The sequence below is a fragment of the Electrophorus electricus genome, chromosome 1, assembly GCF_013358815.1.
Source record: "Electrophorus electricus isolate fEleEle1 chromosome 1, fEleEle1.pri, whole genome shotgun sequence".
Classification (NCBI taxonomy): Eukaryota; Metazoa; Chordata; class Actinopteri; order Gymnotiformes; family Gymnotidae; genus Electrophorus; species Electrophorus electricus.
Genome location: NC_049535.1, coordinates 35,851,983 through 35,871,299, shown reverse-complemented (window position 1 = coordinate 35,871,299; position 19,317 = coordinate 35,851,983). Strand labels below are relative to the sequence as shown.

Here is a 19,317-nt window from a genome sequence, read left to right as displayed (position 1 = left end):
AGGTAGGTGTGTGTGTGTGTAGGTAGGTGTGTGTGTGTGTGTGTGTGTGTAGGTAGGTGTGTGTGTGTAGGTAGGTGTGTGTGTGTAGGTAGGTGTGTGTAGGTAGGTGTGTGTAGGTAGGTGTGTGTGTGTAGGTAGGTGTGTGTGTGTGTAGGCAGGTGTGTGTAGGCAGGTGTGTGTAGGCAGGTGTGTGTAGGCAGGTGTGTGTAGGCAGGTGTGTGTGTGTGTAGGTAGGTGTGTGTGTGTGTGTGTGTGTGTAGGTAGGTGTGTGTGTGTGTAGGTAGGTGTGTGTGTGTGTGTAGGTAGGTGTGTGTAGGTAGGTGTGTGTGTGTGTGTGTGTGTGTGTGTGTGTGTGTGTGTGTGTGTGTGTGTAGGTGTGTGTGTAGGTAGGTGTGTGTGTGCATGTGTGTGTGTAGGTAGGTGTGTGTGTGCATGTGTAGGTAGGTGTGTGTGTGTGTGTAGGTAGGTGTGTGTCTGTGTGTGTGTCTGTGTGTGTAGGTAGGTGTGTGTAGGTAGGTGTGTGTGTGCATGTGTGTGTGTAGGTAGGTGTGTGTAGGTAGGTGTGTGTGCGTGCATGTGTGTGTGTGTGTGTAGGTAGGTGTGTGTAGGTAGGTGTGTGTAGGTAGGTGTGTGTGTGTGTGTGTAGGTGTGTGTGTGTGTACGCGTGCGTGTAGGTAGGTGTGTGTGTGTGTAGGTAGGTGTGTGTGTGTGTGTAGGTGTGTGTGTGTGTTTGTGTGTAGGTATGTGTGTAGGTGTGTGTGTGTGTAGGTATGTGTGTAGGTGTGTGTAGGTATGTGTGTGTGTACCTTGCAGCCACTACTGTTCATCTTGTCGATGGTCCGTCTGAGAACAGCACTGGTGGGCTCTATCAGCTCCACCTGTGTCCTGACATTGGACTCTGTGTAGGGCCCCACCAGGAAGTAGTTCTCCCCCCACTCTTCACAGGTCAACCGAGCCTTCGTCTGGATCACAGTATAGATGCCTCCCACTGCCACACACACACGTACACACACCCCCAGGCGCGCACACACACACACACACGTGTGCACACAGAAACAGAGATACAAGTATTTTCATCGTTTAATATCTCTGAGGTTTCTTTCTGTTAATTTGGATGTGACTATAGCTACATAAGGTTATGGCTTCACCTAACCATAAGATACAGAACCCCTGGAGGGAAACCCCATGATGACATCAACCTCAGTGACCAGCATGGAAATGACTATTGCTATGCCAAACCAAGGCTGATTTAAAAAAGAAAGCAATCTTAATGTGGGAACCAGTATATGATCTCTTCAGTCCTTCACTGACAAAATGTTTTTCTCTCATCCACAAACCCAAACACCGAGTGAACATGTAGCAGTAATGAACCCAGTGGGAACCACCGTAGTGATGTCCTTGGGAACTTGGCTGACGTGCAGGAAAGTTTGGTTTAGCTGAACAAAGACAGGAGTTCTGGCCTGTGTGTCAAATGTCACACCGTCATTTACAGAACTCACTTCACTTAGTCCTGTCTGTAGCATTCCCAAGTAATAAACCAATACGGAACCACAGGACTTCCCAAGGAACGCCACATCAGAGAAACATATGTTTACAATTCTGTCAGTACACTGCGAATTAGTCATTACATTAAGACATCAGGTAATGTGAAGAGAATCAGTGTGACTATTTTAGGTTTTAAGATGAAACTTTTATATGCCTTTATTATCCTGAATGCCTGCAGTGTAGCAGTGGGTCTTGAAGCCTGATCCAGGATCAGTGCTATGGCTCTGCAGAGAGGGGGCGTGTCCTGACCTTTGCCCCAACAGGTTGGTGACAGCTGAGAGATAGTGATAGCTGAATGACCTACTGTACTAGGGGAAACATGGTAGGGAGGTAAAGGAATTGAATACCCATGAACCCAGCAGCTCAAACAAGCACCAAGGACACTTACACACACATGTACACATGAATTGTACAATATGTATGTGTATGAATATGTATGACTATGTAGTCCAAGTGCTTGTTTTGGGAAATTCGGCAGAGTAAAGGACCACAGACTGCAAAGGTTAAAAAGACAAGTGTAAGGACCAGAGGCTGTTTTGCTTTAAAGAAGAAGATGAAGATCTGTATGAACCCAGACAACCATGATGCTTAAGCAGGGGACAGAGTAGTGTTTACATGGGCAGAGTCAAGGAACTGGTCATATTCCCCTGGACTGAATGCCCACAATGCAGCAGGTTTTCAGAAGGAAGCAACATTCAACCTCACATAGAAATAAGAAAATAAGAATCACCATGCACATTTAAATGAGATCACATTGACATGAGCCCACTTCACCCACCTTTGTTAGCCACCTCCCAGGCGATCTCAAACAGAACTGCATCCTCCAGCTCAAACTCCTCATCCCACTCGTCAAGACCCGAGAGGGAGGTGACCGAGATACTGCGTGCCAACGGCATGCTGGGAAAACAGAAGAAAATAACAAAAAAAAAACCTTATCATGACACACGCATAAGAGTAAACCCCACAACACTCCGCCCTGTGCACGCGCGCACACACATTATATTTATTGTTCTATATAACAATCGCTTGTGCTACAGGCTACTGGTATGATAGTAACATAACTATTTAATATAACTGATCACGATAAATAATACATTTAAAAATAAATAAATAAATAAATAAATACATTAAAAATATCATTTTACCATTTTTTTTAATAAAAACGAGAATAAGCCTAAAATTAGCTGTAAAACGATGCACTCTAACACAGCGTAATGGCTGCTAAAGTGTGTGCAGGCAAAGCGTGCGCATATTCTCCTTCACACCGGTCTGAGCGACGCTCTCCGGGGTTGCGGCTCGAGGGTTTCGGTCCTGTGCCTGCAGCGCGTGCATGGCATGACTGGCCGCGACCTTGAGCGAGACCAGCACCGCTCCATCATACCGGGCACGCGCCATAGCGCGAGCGTTAAGAGACCGCAGCAGGACGTTGCAACAGCAGCTGAGGAAGGAAACGGCGTTTGCTGCACTAACAGGCACCACCATAAAACCCGACAAGTCTTAGTTACCGCATCGCAACCAACCCGCCCTCTTCACGACACACACACCTCTTTCTCAGCGACCGCGACTATCTTAGCGCGAATTTTCGTGGAAGAATTTTCTTCCTTTTACGGAGATTCGCGTGTTGTCTAGTCAAACTCAAACACACACACACACACACACACACACACACACACACACACACACACACACACACACACACACACACTGCATGATAGAGGCGTACGTGCGCTCTCGCCACGCTTTTCAAGAACGTCATGGCGACCGCAACTGTGGCGCGTGAGCAGGTTTTCAAAATACCTCTGCGTGCGTCATTCAGAAATAATGATAATATTCAATATTGAACGGTAACACACGTCGCGTGCGAAAGAAAGTGGTGTCCAGCCCCATAATACTCAGGGCTCGCGAGCAGAGAAAGTAGCACGGGAGCCAGAACTCCGGTTTGACGTGCCGAAGGAGCTCAGTGCGTGGGGTAACGGTGATGCTTATGAACGGATGACCACGTTTATCTGCGTGTTTCTGCGCATGCAGCATGCAAGTTCACACTCGAGGAAATAAACAGACGGACTCACCTTGCGCCAGCGTCCTTTCCGAGCGCAGCAGCGCAACACTCGCATCTGCGCGAGTCAATCAGCAGCAGCCCGACGTCAGCGCAGAGGAGGAGCCGTGGCTTCCGGATATGTATTGGTGCATCCTCATGTTCGTCAGTTTGACAGACAGAAGCTCCGCAGCGGGGCTACCGGAGATGGCGCGTGCTCCCGCCTCTTTTGTCTGCCGTTAAATCAGAAGGCGCAGCGCCTCTGACACCAGACACGTCTGAGCCGCAGACGGCTGGAATGTGAATAATGTTATTGGCTGACGGAAGGGCTGGAACGAATCTGATTGGTTTCGAGTTACGTCTGTTTAGAACCGGCAATTCAAGTGGAACGTGAGACTTCTTAATATTTGTCCAAGCACCGGAGAAAAGGGCAGGGTTTATTTATACTGACCTACGAGTCATCGAGGAATAGAGTGAGGACTGCAGCGAGACAAGATGTTAGACTTCTCTCTCTCTTACACACACACACACACATGCACACATACACACACACATACACGCACACACACACACACACACACATACATGCACACATACACACACACACACACACACGCACACACACACACACACACATACATGCACACACACACACACACACACACACACATCCATGCACACACACACACACACACACACACACACACACACACACAAACCATTCCATTATCCTTCAGTCGCTCACCTTGTTTCATAACATCTAGCCTAACAAAGTCTCCCTCTCTTTCTCTCGCTCCCTCCCCCTCCCCAGCAGTGGACTGGGACATATCTGCGCTCTGTGTGTAACTGGAGACATCTGTACGCAGTTCCCTTCTACAGTAAACACAGCTGTTGTGTTACTCGCTTACCTTTCACCAGCGTTTCCCGCCTCCAGGTGAGCCTCCTGCACTGTACAGTTTCATGTTCTCTGTGTTCGTATATGTGGAACTAATGCAGGTTAGAGTAAAGACGATCCTACAGTGAGAGGGATGGGACACCTGCAACACGACACCAACACAGAATAATGGACACACAAACACAACTTATTGCTTTATTCAAGGTGTTATATTCACTACAGCCAAGCTTACACATCTTATTGGTAGATATGCTGCTAGAGGCTGGTAAGATGTGAACAATAAGAAGAAAAAAGTATTTTAAGAATTAATGGGTTATTGTTATTCTTTTATTTTCTAATAGGGCACTTTGTATACAATGTAGTGAGGTAATAAAATGATATTGCAAGCCAAAAAATGCAGATGGTTTAAAATAAACTGTGTTTATGTAGAAAAGGCCTCTGTAGGCTTCAGTAAGGCCTCAGTCAAAGACTTCAGTCTAAGGCCAGGGCATCTCAGCCTGGCACGGGAACAAGCCAGGTGGGTTGAATGAGATCACTTTAAAAACAAAACAAAACAAACAACAACAACAAAAAAAACAACAACAAAAATCTAACTGGTATAAATATTGAATTTGCATATGTTAAATAATGCATGACTTGGACATGACAAGCACTTTGTAAAAAAAGAAAAGTGGTTATGTAACTGTCCTTGAAGGAAGTGTATAAAATGCCCTCTTGGGACTGTCAGACGTATTCCAGACTGCGTCTATAGTGTGTTATATTGAACAGCAAAATAAACAAGGGACCTGCTGTTCTCTTCAATTACTTGAGTCTGCACCTTTACTTTCTGTTTATAGTGTAATTAATAATACAACTGGAATTTGGGAAATATTAAGGAAACATAGATAGATAGATAGATAGATAGATAGATAGATAGATAGATAGATAGATAGATAGATAGATAAACAGGCATTCAAAACTGCCTGTTAGTAAAACACATGCAGTATTTGTGCTCTTCCTGTACTGTTCTGAGACTGATGACGTTGGGTCCTCTTCCTCAACCATAGGGCTCACACTGTCTTTAGATTCTACCGATTTTTATTCTACTATATATCTATGTCAGTTTTCCGGATCCACATATAAAATGTTTCTTATTACTTAAATACAAAAAGATTTGTGTATGCGTCTATATAATTGTATAGATAATGGTGACGCTATTTTATTTTGTAAGCCACGAGTGTTTGTCAGTATGTCCGCTTCCTCTGCCCACGCCAGGTGCGCCCGCCCTCTATTTAACCAATCAGGGCGCTGCGGCGTTTTGCCGGGAAAACGGAACTCGGCTCGCTAGAACGAGCTGAAGTGGCGCGAGGCTGCGTCCCGTCAGAGTGTCTCCTGAACAGGTCGGCTGACCCTCACCCTGACCCTCACCCTGACCCTGACCCTGAGCTAAGCGCATGTTTATATTCGTCTGGAATGAACAAACCTCGTCATTATACAGACAGCTAGCGGTAGTAAACGAGCTTCACGGCGTGGTGGCTAGGCTAGGCTAGGCTAGCCTGAGTTTAGCTAACCTAGCTTAGCTACGTCCCTTCAGTTGTTAAGATGTTTGAGTTGCGCTTTTACGTTTAATTGTATTGCCTGTTTTTATTTTAAACGCTTGAAAAATGTTAATTTGCAAGGTTGTGTAACTAGTCTTCTGTCTGACGATGTCTCGACTAACATCAGCTACACTAGCTAGTTAACTATGGTTAACGCTAAGGTTAGCTACCAGGGTCGTCTGTCGTAGCTAGGCAGTTATCTAACTACCAGTTATCTAACTACCAGTTATCTAACTACCAGTTATCTAACTACCAGTTATCTAACTACCATGCGGTTCAGTGAATGGACGTCGAGGTGTATTAACGGAGCAGCGACTCCCCTGTCCTCACGCGCCTCTATCACGTTTCATTCATGTTGGCACAGAGTATCCAGGCTCTCTTGATGCACACCCCCAGTCCATAACCCTAGTGAACAGCCCAACACACCCCCTCTCTAAAACTAGTGAACAGCCCAACACACCCCCTCTCTAAAACTAGTGAACAGCCCAACACACCCCCTCTCTAAAACTAGTGAACAGCCCAACACACCCCCTCTCTAAAACTAGTGAACAGCCCAACACACCCCCTCTCTAAAACTAGTGAACAGCCCAACACACCCCCTCTCTAAAACTAGTGAACAGCCCCACACCCCCTCTCTAAAACTAGTGAACAGCCCAACACACCCCTCTCTAAAACTAGTGAACAGCCCAACACACCCCCTCTCTAAAACTAGTGAACAGCCCAACACACCCCTCTCTAAAACTAGTAAACAGCCCAACACATGGATTTCACACGTTTATTAGGCGATGAGTAGAGCAAGTTCGTTAACACTCTAAGCTTCCTGCTAACATGCACATCTCTAGACTGTCCAGAGTCGGTTTATTTAGCCGAGCTCACCGCTACTGCCTCCTTGAGCACTTGCCCCCATTACTGCGCTCCCCAAACACTTATTTTTAAGATTGTTTGTTTATGATGTGGGTTGTTTTGTTTCTGTAATGAGATCCTGTATGTAAGAAAGGCAATAAATACAATTATTATTGCAAAGTTTTTATGGTACAGAATGAGCTTAAACACAAGTTCATTTCAAACGACCAAATTAATACTGCAAATTATGAACTACATATGTAGCAAGAACAGATGAGGCATAAAGTGTGAGTGTGAGAAATGCTGCTGTTTGACTGGAATATGGGCTGAAGCATGGCAGTAGTGGGTCTTGCCTGATGTTTGTGTGTTCCCCTACCTGCCGTAGGAATGGATGCTAAGAGACGCATGGGTGGGCCCATGCTGGGCGGAGCCTCACAGGCTAAGAGGGGCAAACCGGGTACAGAGTGGGAGGACAGCCCCTCCCAGTTTGAGGAGGAGCTGGCCCAGTTTGATGATGTGGACATGGAGATGGAGTCAGGCGAGGGGCAGGCGGGCCATGACGTCATCCCAGTGCGTAAGTGGTTTTTCGTGCGTGCGTGCGTGCGTGTGCGTGCAAGATGTGGTGGTGTTGGTTTGTGTGTGAGAGAGAGATGATGTGCAAATGCTGACCTGTCGGGTGGTGTGTGTGTGAGAGTTGGTGGTGGTGTAGTAACTACAGTCGTGTTGGGTGGTGGTGTAACTACTGTGATCAGGTGGTGTGTGCATGCATGCAAGAGTTGGTGTTGGTTTGTGTGAGAAAGAGATGTAGTGTAAATGCTGCCCTGTTTGGTGGTGTGTGTTTGTGTGTGTGAGTGAAAGAGATGATGGTGATTTAACTGCTGTGCTGTTTGTGTTTGTGTGTGCACACAGGTGAGCTCTTCTCTGCTGCTCTGAACCCTCGTTGGCGACGCCCTGCTGCTCCTCCCCTCCTGCCTCACACAGACACTCTGGTCTTCCAGCAGATAGACCTGGACTACTACCTGGGTAAACACACACACTATATAGATATAGATATATAGATATAGATATCTATCTATCTGTCTATCTATATATATATATATAGATATATATACACATACATACTACCTGGGTAAAGAGAGAGCGAGATATAGATTTCCATCCCGCTGGTTCTACAACAAGAGAATAGTGATGACAGCAGCAGTGGTTCTCAGAACAGGATTTTGTTGAGGTGATCATCTATTCAGCATCTCATTGAGTAGAATGAGTGTGTGTGAAGGAATTCAACAAACACTTGAATGGAATGGCTGCTGTACATGTGGAGATGCTGATTTAAGAAAACATTAGTGGTCTCTTATTTGTCTCTCTCACACACACACAAGAAACCAACAAACAGGTGTTTGAACTTAAATGATGTGTGTTTAGGTTCTGCAGTAGCTGGTATGCCTGGTCAGGTGGAGGGGAAGGTTCCTGTTATTCGTATGTTTGGAGTGACGGACTCTGGGAACAGCGTCTGCTGTCATGTCCACGGATTTGCACCGTACTTCTATGTTCCGGCCCCAGTGGGTGAGCTCAGACCAGCACCTTCACCCACACACCTACCCAAACTATACCAGCACCTCCACCCACACACCTACCCAAACTATACCAGCACCTCCACCCACGCACCCACCCAAACTATACCAGCACCTCCACCCACGCACCCACCCAAACTATACCAGCACCTCCACCCACGCACCCACCCAAACTATACCAGCACCTCCACCCACGCACCCACCCAAACTATACCAGCACCTCCACCCACGCACCCACCCAAACTATACCAGCACCTCCACCCACGCACCCACCCAAACGAAACTAGACCAGGCCTTTCCCAGCGGCACGTTTTGGATGTGTGAATTCTTTCTTTAATCAGTTTCTCACCCTCTCTCTCTCTATCAGACTTCACTAGTTCTCACCTGAGTGAGTTTCAGAAGGAGTTGAACTCTGCTGTTTTGAAGGACATGCGCTCCAACAAAGACAACATATCCGTCACCGTGCTGGCTGTGGACCTCACTCGTAAAGAGAGTGAGTGTCTTCTCTGCTGTGGAACGCAGAACGCCACTGTGTCCTGGTCCTGCCTAACTACTTTATGTCCTTTAACCAGGCATGTACGGTTACCATGGCAACCGACTTGTGGACTTCCTGCGTATCACCATGGCGATGCCCCGTCTGGTGGCTCCCGCTAAACGTATCCTGGAGCAGGGCTTTAAGTTTGATAATTTCACCACGCAGGGCTACCCTGCCTACGAGGCTAACATTGACTTTGAAATCAGGTGTGTGTTGTGATGTGTTGTTTATGAACCAATAATCAGACTTCTAGTCCTGTACCTGTATTGTTGACAAGGTGGGTATGGGTGGGCCTGGGGATTGATGTGTGCGTGCGCGTGTCAGGTTCATGGTAGACAGCGGTATGGTGGGCTGTTGCTGGGTTGAGCTGCCTAAGGGGAAGTACAGCCTGAGGGAGGAGAGGAGTGGGACCAGTGACCTCTGCTGCCCAGGCAAGGTAACACCATCACCTCCACCCGCCTTCACACAGCTACACGCATCACTGTAGCTGTGATGTAGTCTGACAGCACAGAGATCTTTTCATTTCATAACCCCCTTATCTTTCTCTCTTTCTCTCGCTCTCTCAGGTGTCTCTGTGTCAGTATGAAGTGGATGTGGGGTGGACAGATCTGATCAGTCACCCAGCAGAAGGAGACTGGCAGAGAATCTCCCCTCTCAGGGTCCTCAGCTTCGACATAGAGTGTGCTGGCAGGAAAGGTGTGTGTGACAGACCAGAAAACTAGAATCGTCTAAAGCACACGTTCCTTTTTTACTTTTAGAAATTCTGAATTCAGAAATAATCACTTTCAGTAAGGGCTGTATAAGACCGTGTATGTGTGTGTGCATGTGCCTGTGCTGCAGGTGTGTTTCCGGAGGCGGAGGTGGACCCGGTGATCCAGATTGCGTCTATGGTGCAGTGTCAGGGTGAGAAGGAGCCATTTGTGCGCACCGTCTTCACCCTGCAGTCCTGCGCCAGCATCGTGGGCTCACAGATCCTCTGCTTCTCTCAGGAGACCATGCTGCTACAGGTCCGACACACACTCACTCACTCACTCGTTTACTCACTCATCCTGGTCTTCTCTGATTGGTGGTGCATTAGTAGATGTGCTATTGTGTATGTGTAAGGCCTTTGACTTGTATGTAGTTTTCCACTGGCTGTCTGGACAGCAGAATGAAGACGCATCTAATTGTGGATCAGTTAAATGACCACTGATCAGTGGTCTAACTAAACTAGTACTTATTGTAGGGTTGTTTATTACACTGATGTCGACTAACAAACTCTAGCACTTATTGTTTATTGCACTGATTATGGTATGTTAGAGTTTGTGTTTCACACTTCTAGTCATCAGCACTGATTCCTGTATTCTACAGTATTCTAGTTCATTGGTATGTTGGACTCTATCCTACTCTGCTGTACTAGGATGTGTTAAATGAGGAAATGACAAAGCACTTTTGTAAGTTGCTCTGGATACGAGTGTCTGCTAAATGCTGTAAATATAAATGTATTCCCTGTCACTTTGTGGGGTGTGTGTGTGTGCGTGCGCTCAGAGTTGGGCAGAGTTTGTGAGGACGGTGGATCCTGATATCATTACAGGATATAATATTCAGAACTTCGACCTCCCATACCTACTCAACAGAGCAGCTACTTTAAAGGTGTGTGTCTCTCTCTCTTTCTCTGCTATAATTTGGAGAGGTGTGGTTGTGTCCCCCCCACAGGTGAATTTGTTTTCCTGTCTTTGTGTCACTGTATCCGCATGCATCTGTCTGTGTCTCTCTCTGCTGTAATTTGAAGAGTGGTGTGTGTGTGTCCATCCACAGGTGAACTTGTTTCCCTACCTGGGTCGTGTGAGGGGGATTAAGTCTGTACTGAAGGATTCCACCTTCCAGAGTAAACAGGTTGGCCGTCGGGAGAGCAAAACTGTCAACATGGAGGGCAGAGTGCAGTTTGACCTTTTGCAGGTAAATGCACACACACTTTTCACACACTTGCACTCGCACTCTCTCTCTTGTGCGCACACACACACACTTGCGTGCACACATGCGCACTCTCTCTCTCCTTCCTGCAGGTACTGTTGCGGGACTATAAGCTGCGCTCTTACACTCTCAACGCTGTCAGCTTCCACTTCCTGCAGGAGCAGAAGGAAGACGTTCAACACTCCATCATCACCGACCTGCAGGTACAGCCAATCACGGGCCTTGGTCACCAGCCAATCAGAAGTCTAGATGGAGACTGAAGGGTCCTCAGTAAATGTGTAACAAATTAAAAGCCTAACGTGTGTGTGTGTGTGTGTAGAATGGGAATGACCAGACGCGCAGGCGTCTGGCGGTGTACTGTTTGAAGGACGCCTACCTGCCCCTGCGTCTGCTGCAGAAGCTGATGTGTGTGATTAATTACATGGAGATGGCCCGAGTTACAGGTGTGCCACTCACGTACCTGCTGTCTCGCGGCCAACAGATCAAAGTGGTGTCACAGCTGCTGAGACAGGTGTGTGAACACACACACAGACAGGTCAAATGAATTAACAACTTACAACGCAGCTGTTTAGCAGTATTTTTATTGTGTATGTGTAGGCTATGAAGCAGAAATTGGTGATGCCTGTAGTAAAGAGTGATGGAGGAGAGGACTACGTTGGAGCCACCGTCATAGAGCCTGTGAAAGGGTGAGTCTCATCACTGTCTCCTCTGTCTCACTATCTCATCTCTCGGGTGCAGTTTGTCTGTTCTTCCCGTGTGAAGGACACAGGTGTGAGACAAGGTCATGTCTCCCTGCTCAGAGGTGATGTCTTCATGTCCTGAGGCTGTGAAGCCTAACTGTGTGTGTGTGTGTGTGTGTGTGTACATGTGTGTACCAGGTACTACAGCGTTCCCATAGCGACGCTGGATTTCTCATCGCTGTACCCATCCATTATGATGGCCCATAACTTGTGTTACACTAGTCTACTGCAGAAAGGCCAGGCAGAGAAACTGGGGTGAGTGTGTCCGCGTGTGTGTGCGTGTGCATGCGTGTGCATGCATGTGTGTTTGCTCATGGATGCTTGTGTGTGTGTGTGTGTAGTCTCTCTGCAGACGAGTTCATCAAAACTCCTACTGGAGATTTGTTTGTTAAAGCGTCTGTGAGGAAAGGCCTCCTACCAGAGATCCTGGAGAACCTGCTTAGTGCCAGGAAGAGGTGAGGAAACGCACACGCATACCTACGCACACGCATACGCACACATACCTACCCACACGCACACACGCACATCTACACACACACATACGCACACATACCTACCCACACGCACACACACACATACGCACACATACCTACCCACACGCACACACGCACATCTACACACACACATACGCACACATACCTACCCACACGCACACACATACCTACCCACACACACATACGCACACATACCTACCCACACGCACATCTACACACACACATACGCACACATACCTACCCACACGCACACACGCACATCTACACACACACATACGCACACATACCTACCCACACGCACACACGCACATCTACACACACACATACGCACACATACCTACCCACACGCACACACGCACATCTACACACACACATACGCACACATACCTACCCACACGCACACACGCACATCTACACACACACATACGCACACATACCTACCCACACGCACACACGCACATCTACACACACACATACGCACACATACCTACCACACGCACACACGCACATCTACACACACACATACGCACACATACCTACCCACACGCACACACGCACATCTACACACACACATACGCACACATACCTACCCACACGCACACACGCACATCTACACACACACATACGCACACATACCTACCCACACGCACACACGCACATCTACACACACACATACGCACACATACCTACCCACACGCACACAACGCACATCTACACACACACATACGCACACATACCTACCCACACGCACACACGCACATCTACACACACACATACGCACACATACCTACCCACACGCACACACGCACATCTACACACACACATACGCACACATACCTACCCACACGCACACACGCACATCTACACACACACATACGCACACATACCTACCCACACGCACACACGCACATCTACACACACACATACGCACACATACCTACCCACACGCACACACGCACATCTACACACACACATACGCACACATACCTACCCACACGCACACACGCACATCTACACACACACATACGCACACATACCTACCCACACGCACACACGCACATCTACACACACACATACGCACACATACCTACCCACACGCACACACGCACATCTACACACACACATACGCACACATACCTACCCACACGCACACACGCACATCTACACACACACATACGCACACATACCTACCCACACGCACACACGCACATCTACACACACACATACGCACACATACCTACCCACACGCACACACGCACATCTACACACACACATACGCACACATACCTACCCACACTCACACACGCACATCTACACACACACATACGCACACATACCTACCCACACGCACACACGCACATCTACACACACACATACGCACACATACCTACCCACACGCACACACGCACATCTACACACACACATACGCACACATACCTACCCACACGCACACACGCACATCTACACACACACATACGCACACATACCTACCCACACGCACACACGCACATCTACACACACACATACGCACACATACCTACCCACACGCACACACGCACATCTACACACACACATACGCACACATACCTACCCACACGCACACACGCACATCTACACACACACATACGCACACATACCTACCCACACGCACACACGCACATCTACACACACACATACGCACACATACCTACCCACACGCACACACGCACATCTACACACACACATACGCACACATACCTACCCACACGCACACACGCACATCTACACACACACATACGCACACATACCTACCCACACGCACACACGCACATCTACACACACACATACGCACACATACCTACCCACACGCACACACGCACATCTACACACACACATACGCACACATACCTACCCACACGCACACACGCACATCTACACACACACATACGCACACATACCTACCCACACGCACACACGCACATCTACACACACACATACGCACACATACCTACCCACACGCACACACGCACATCTACACACACACATACGCACACATACCTACCCACACTCACACACGCACATCTACACACACACATACGCACACATACCTACCCACACGCACACACGCACATCTACACACACACATACGCACACATACCTACCCACACGCACACACGCACATCTACACACACACATACGCACACATACCTACCCACACGCACACACGCACATCTACACACACACATACGCACACATACCTACCCACACGCACACACGCACATCTACACACACACATACGCACACATACCTACCCACACGCACACACGCACATCTACACACACACATACGCACACATACCTACCCACACGCACATCTACACACACACATACGCACACATACCTACCCACACGCACATCTACACACACACATACGCACACATACCTACCCACACGCACATCTACACACACACATACGCACACATACCTACCCACACGCACATCTACACACACACCTACGCACACATACCTACCCACACGCACATCTACACACACACCTACGCACACACACCTACCCACACGCACATCTACACACACACCTACGCACACATACCTACCCACACGCACATCTACACACACACATACGCACACACACCTACCCACACGCACACACGCACATCTACACACACACATACGCACACATACCTACGCACACGCACATCTACACACACGCATACGCACACACACCTACCCACACGCACACACGCACATCTACACACACACATACGCACACATACCTACGCACACGCACATCTACACACACGCATACGCACACACACCTACCCACACGCACACACGCACATCTACACACACGCATACGCACACACACCTACCCACACGCACATCTACACACACACCTACGCACACACACCTACCCACACGCACATCTACACACACACCTACGCACACATACCTACCCACACGCACATCTACACACACACATACGCACACACACCTACCCACACGCACACACGCACATCTACACACACACATACGCACACATACCTACGCACACGCACATCTACACACACGCATACGCACACACACCTACCCACACGCACACACGCACATCTACACACACACATACGCACACATACCTACGCACACGCACATCTACACACACGCATACGCACACACACCTACCCACACGCACACACGCACATCTACACACACGCATACGCACACACACCTACCCACACGCACATCTACACACACGCACACGCACACATACCTACCCACACGCACACACGCACATCTACACACACGCATACGCACACATACCTACCCACACGCACACACGCACATCTACACACACGCATACGCACACATACCTACCCACACGCACACACGCACATCTACACACACACGTACGCACACATACCTACCCACACGCACACACGCACATCTACACACACACGTACGCACACATACCTACCCACACGCACACACGCACATCTACACACACACATACGCACACATACCTACCCACACGCACACCTACGCACGCACGCACACCTACACACACACGTACGCACACATACCTACCCGCACGCACGCACACCTACACACACACGTACGCACACACACCTACGCACACCTACGCACACACGCACACCTACACACACACATACCTACACACACACATACGCACACATACCTACCCGCACGCACGCACACCTACACACACATACCTACACACACACATACGCACACATACCTACCCGCACGCACGCACACCTACACACACATACCTACACACACGCATACGCACACATACCTACCCACACGCACACACGCACATCTACGCACACACGCACACCTACGCACACACGCACACATACCTACCCACACGCACACCTACGCACGCACGCACACCTACACACACACATACCTACACACACGCATACGCACACATACCTACCCGCAGGCACGCACACCTACACACACATACCTACACACGCATACGCACACATACCTACCCGCACGCACGCGAACCTACACACACACATACCTACACACACGCATACGCACACATACCTACCCACACGCACGCACACACATACCTACATACACACACACACGCACACACACACCAACATACATACATGCATACATACATACACGCGCACGCATACACACACACATCCCAGAGTCAGAGAGCAACCAGACATGGGTCTCTGGCATCCAGGTGCTGTGGTTAGTTTTCAGTCCTGTAAGGTTTGGCGTGTGATTTCCTGTGTCACACAGCTCTGGTGTGTAGAAATGGGTCACTCTGTCTAAACCTGTCCACTACACACACTGCTGAGGACGTCGGGGCTATGACTGCCCTGGGGCGCTAGCTGATTCAAGTGTGTGTGTGTGTGTGTGTGTGTGTGTGTGTGTGTGTGTGTGTGTGGGGCTGGCGCACAGAGCAAAGGCTGACCTGAAGATGGAAACGGACCCGTTTAAGAAGCAGGTTCTAGACGGGAGGCAGCTGGCGCTGAAGATCAGCGCCAACTCAGTGTACGGCTTCACCGGGGCACAGGTGGGCAAGCTGCCCTGTCTGGAGATCTCACAGGTCTGTCGCCACCTCACACACCCCCTGGGTACTGTAGATCGCCCAGACACTGGACCCAGGCCCATGCTCTGTGTGTGTGTGTGTTCAGAGTGTGACAGGCTTTGGCAGACAGATGATCGAACAGACGAAGCAGCTTGTTGAATCCCAGTACACCATCGCTAATGGTTACCAGGCTGACGCCAAGGTAATGCATCTGCTCGGGTTCACGTGTCCTGTTCAGTCTTGTCCTGTGCGTGTAGGTGTGTTTGCTGTGTATACCATAGACGTTCCCAGCGCGCGCACGTGTGTGTGTGTGTGTGTGTGTGTGTGTGTGTGTGTGTGTGTGTGTGTGTAGGTCATCTATGGAGACACAGACTCTGTGATGGTCAAACTGGGAGTCACCAGTGTTGAGGAAGCAATGAAACTGGGCACGGAAGCGGCACAATGGGTGTCTTCCCACTTTGTGATGCCGATCAAACTGGAGTTTGAGAAAGTAGGAAGTAGAGGGACCTGGTACCAGTACAGATGTAGTTTAGGAGTAAACTGGTTTCCTGACTGACCCGTTACTCTGCTCGTCAGGTGTACTACCCGTACCTGCTGATCAATAAGAAGAGGTACGCAGGGCTGTATTTCTCTTCTAGCACACAGCACCACGACAAGATGGACTGTAAGGGCATCGAGACTGTCAGACGAGACAACTGCCCTCTAGTGGCCAACCTCATCAACACATGCCTGCAGAAGATTCTCATAGACAGGTGCGCACCCATCCGTGTCTCCCTGCAGGGACCAGCAGACTCGCACCACCTATTCAGTGAGTGTGTGTATGTGCATGCAGAGACCCTGGCGATGCTGTGGGCCACGCTAAAGAAGTGATCTCAGACCTGCTGTGTAATCGCATTGACATCAGCCAGTTGGTGATCACTAAGGAACTGACGCGCTCGGCCCAGGAGTACACGGGCAAGCAGGCCCACGTGGAGCTCGCTGAGAGGTCAGGGGCTTCTGGGAGGAGAAAGAGCACAGTGATGTGTGTGTGTCTCAGAGAGTGTTAACAATGATGCGCGCGTGTGTGTGTGTGTGTAGAATGCGTAAGCGAGATGCAGGCAGTGCTCCTAATCTTGGCGATCGTGTGCCGTACGTAATCATCAAGGCAGCCAAAGGAGTGGCAGCATACATGAAGTCAGAGGTTAGTAAACTGTTGGGGTCAGTAGACTGGGGGGTGTGTGTTGACTGACTGTTTCCACTTTGTTCTGAAATGTGAAATATTGTGTGTGTGTGTGTGCACGTAGGACCCCATCTATGTTCTGGAGAACAACATCCCTATAGACACCCAGTACTACCTGGAACAGCAGCTGTCCAAACCTCTCCTGCGCATCTTTGAGCCCATTCTGGGAGAAACGAAGGCTGAGTGTGTGTTACTCAGTGAGTAGACCCGTGCGTGCACGCGCTTGCAAGACTCCAGGAAGTCTAACTGCAGTGTACTGAGTTTGGATGTTTAGATTTGTGGTGAAGTAGGTTTCAGAGAAACATGATGGTTTGGACAGAGGTCCTTCATCAGCTGTGCAAGTAAAGTGCTTCACTTTTTTTAAATATATATATATATATATATGTGTGTGTGTGTGTGTGTTCACAGAGGGCGATCACACGCGTTGTAAGACCGTTCTGACCTCCAGGGTGGGAGGCCTCATGGCGTTCGCCCAGAAGCGCAGCACGTGTATCGGCTGCAGGGCTGTTCTCAGAACAGATGGTGCGTTGCAGAGTGTGTGTGTTTGTGTGCACGCTCTCCATACCAACATCAAAAGATTAACAAAAGACACTCGTATTCATGGTGGAGAGAACAATGCAGAGTGGATAGGGAGAATGTGAACATTGTTTTAACCTCTCTCTCTCTCTCTCTCTCCAGCTGCTGTGTGTGACTTCTGTAAGAAGAAGGAGTCAGAGCTCTATCAGAAGGAGGTGCGCATATGTGTGGGTCTGTTACGGCATTGCTGTGTTGGGCGTGTGGGAGCAGGAAAAGCAACTGACATGTCTCTAAGAGGAAGTGACACTTCCAGTAAATACTTTGGTTACGTTTAATATATGTGTGTGTTTCAGATTGCTCATCTATCAGCTCTGGAGGAGAAATTCTCTCGCCTGTGGACTCAGTGTCAAAGGTGTCAGGGGTCCCTACATGAAGACGTGCTTTGTACGAGGTGTGTATATTGTGTGTGTGTGTGTGTGTGTGTATATACACACACATACACCCCCCTTTGTGACAGAAGTGTGTACACTCATGCTCTGTCCCCAGTCGCGATTGCCCCATCTTCTACATGCGCAAGAAGGTCCAGAAGGACTTAGATGACCAGGAGAAGCTTATCTCTCGTTTCGGCTGGTGAGAGCAGCGAAAATGTTTGGTTTTCTCTTGCATTTGTAAACACACACATTCTTGTTTTTAAAAAAAAATAATTTTCACAATGCAAATAAAAATAGTTTTTCTAGTTATTATGTGACTTTTGTAACCCTGGAGCAGAGATTTCTCACGTTTATGAAGAAACCTTCTGCGTCCTTAATTCACACTCTG

The 19,317-nt window shown here is 48.7% G+C and overlaps 2 protein-coding genes across 2 annotated transcripts in view; one reads left to right on the top strand and one right to left on the bottom strand.

The window, feature by feature from the left end:
* The window catches only part of gys1 (glycogen synthase 1 (muscle)), a 21,979-nt gene extending 18,269 nt beyond the window's left edge, over positions 1 to 3,710 (bottom strand). The window contains exons 1-3 of the mRNA XM_035531406.1: positions 3,615 to 3,710; positions 2,324 to 2,442; positions 807 to 988 (exon numbers count right to left, since the gene is read on the bottom strand). Of these exons, the coding sequence (XP_035387299.1) occupies positions 807 to 988; positions 2,324 to 2,441 (300 nt within the window). The 5' untranslated portion in view covers position 2,442; positions 3,615 to 3,710. The remainder of the gene's footprint in view (positions 1 to 806; positions 989 to 2,323; positions 2,443 to 3,614) is intronic.
* Positions 3,711 to 3,888: 178 nt separating this feature from the next.
* Positions 3,889 to 19,209, top strand: pold1 (polymerase (DNA directed), delta 1, catalytic subunit). Its single transcript, XM_035524694.1, has 29 exons — positions 3,889 to 4,077; positions 4,392 to 4,514; positions 5,730 to 5,854; positions 7,281 to 7,469; positions 7,805 to 7,918; positions 8,318 to 8,458; positions 8,834 to 8,959; positions 9,039 to 9,207; positions 9,326 to 9,437; positions 9,568 to 9,697; positions 9,842 to 10,008; positions 10,529 to 10,633; positions 10,799 to 10,939; positions 11,047 to 11,157; positions 11,274 to 11,465; positions 11,552 to 11,640; positions 11,833 to 11,949; positions 12,036 to 12,149; positions 16,634 to 16,781; positions 16,870 to 16,965; positions 17,116 to 17,253; positions 17,340 to 17,515; positions 17,596 to 17,748; positions 17,841 to 17,943; positions 18,047 to 18,179; positions 18,391 to 18,504; positions 18,661 to 18,713; positions 18,852 to 18,949; positions 19,045 to 19,209. Exons 4-29 carry the CDS (start codon positions 7,283 to 7,285, stop codon positions 19,130 to 19,132), a joined length of 3,315 nt encoding a protein of 1,104 aa, XP_035380587.1. The 5' UTR covers positions 3,889 to 4,077; positions 4,392 to 4,514; positions 5,730 to 5,854; positions 7,281 to 7,282; the 3' UTR covers positions 19,133 to 19,209.
* Positions 19,210 to 19,317: the final 108 nt, after the last annotated feature.

Coding starts and splice junctions, on each gene's coding strand:
- pold1 (XM_035524694.1), top strand. CDS start 7,283: ATGGATGCTAAGAGACGCATGGGTGGGCCCATGCTGGGCGGAGCCTCA. Junction 7,919..8,317: donor AGACCTGGACTACTACCTGG/GTAAACACACAC, acceptor ATGTGTGTTTAG/GTTCTGCAGTAGCTGGTATG. Junction 10,009..10,528: donor AGGAGACCATGCTGCTACAG/GTCCGACACACA, acceptor GCGTGCGCTCAG/AGTTGGGCAGAGTTTGTGAG.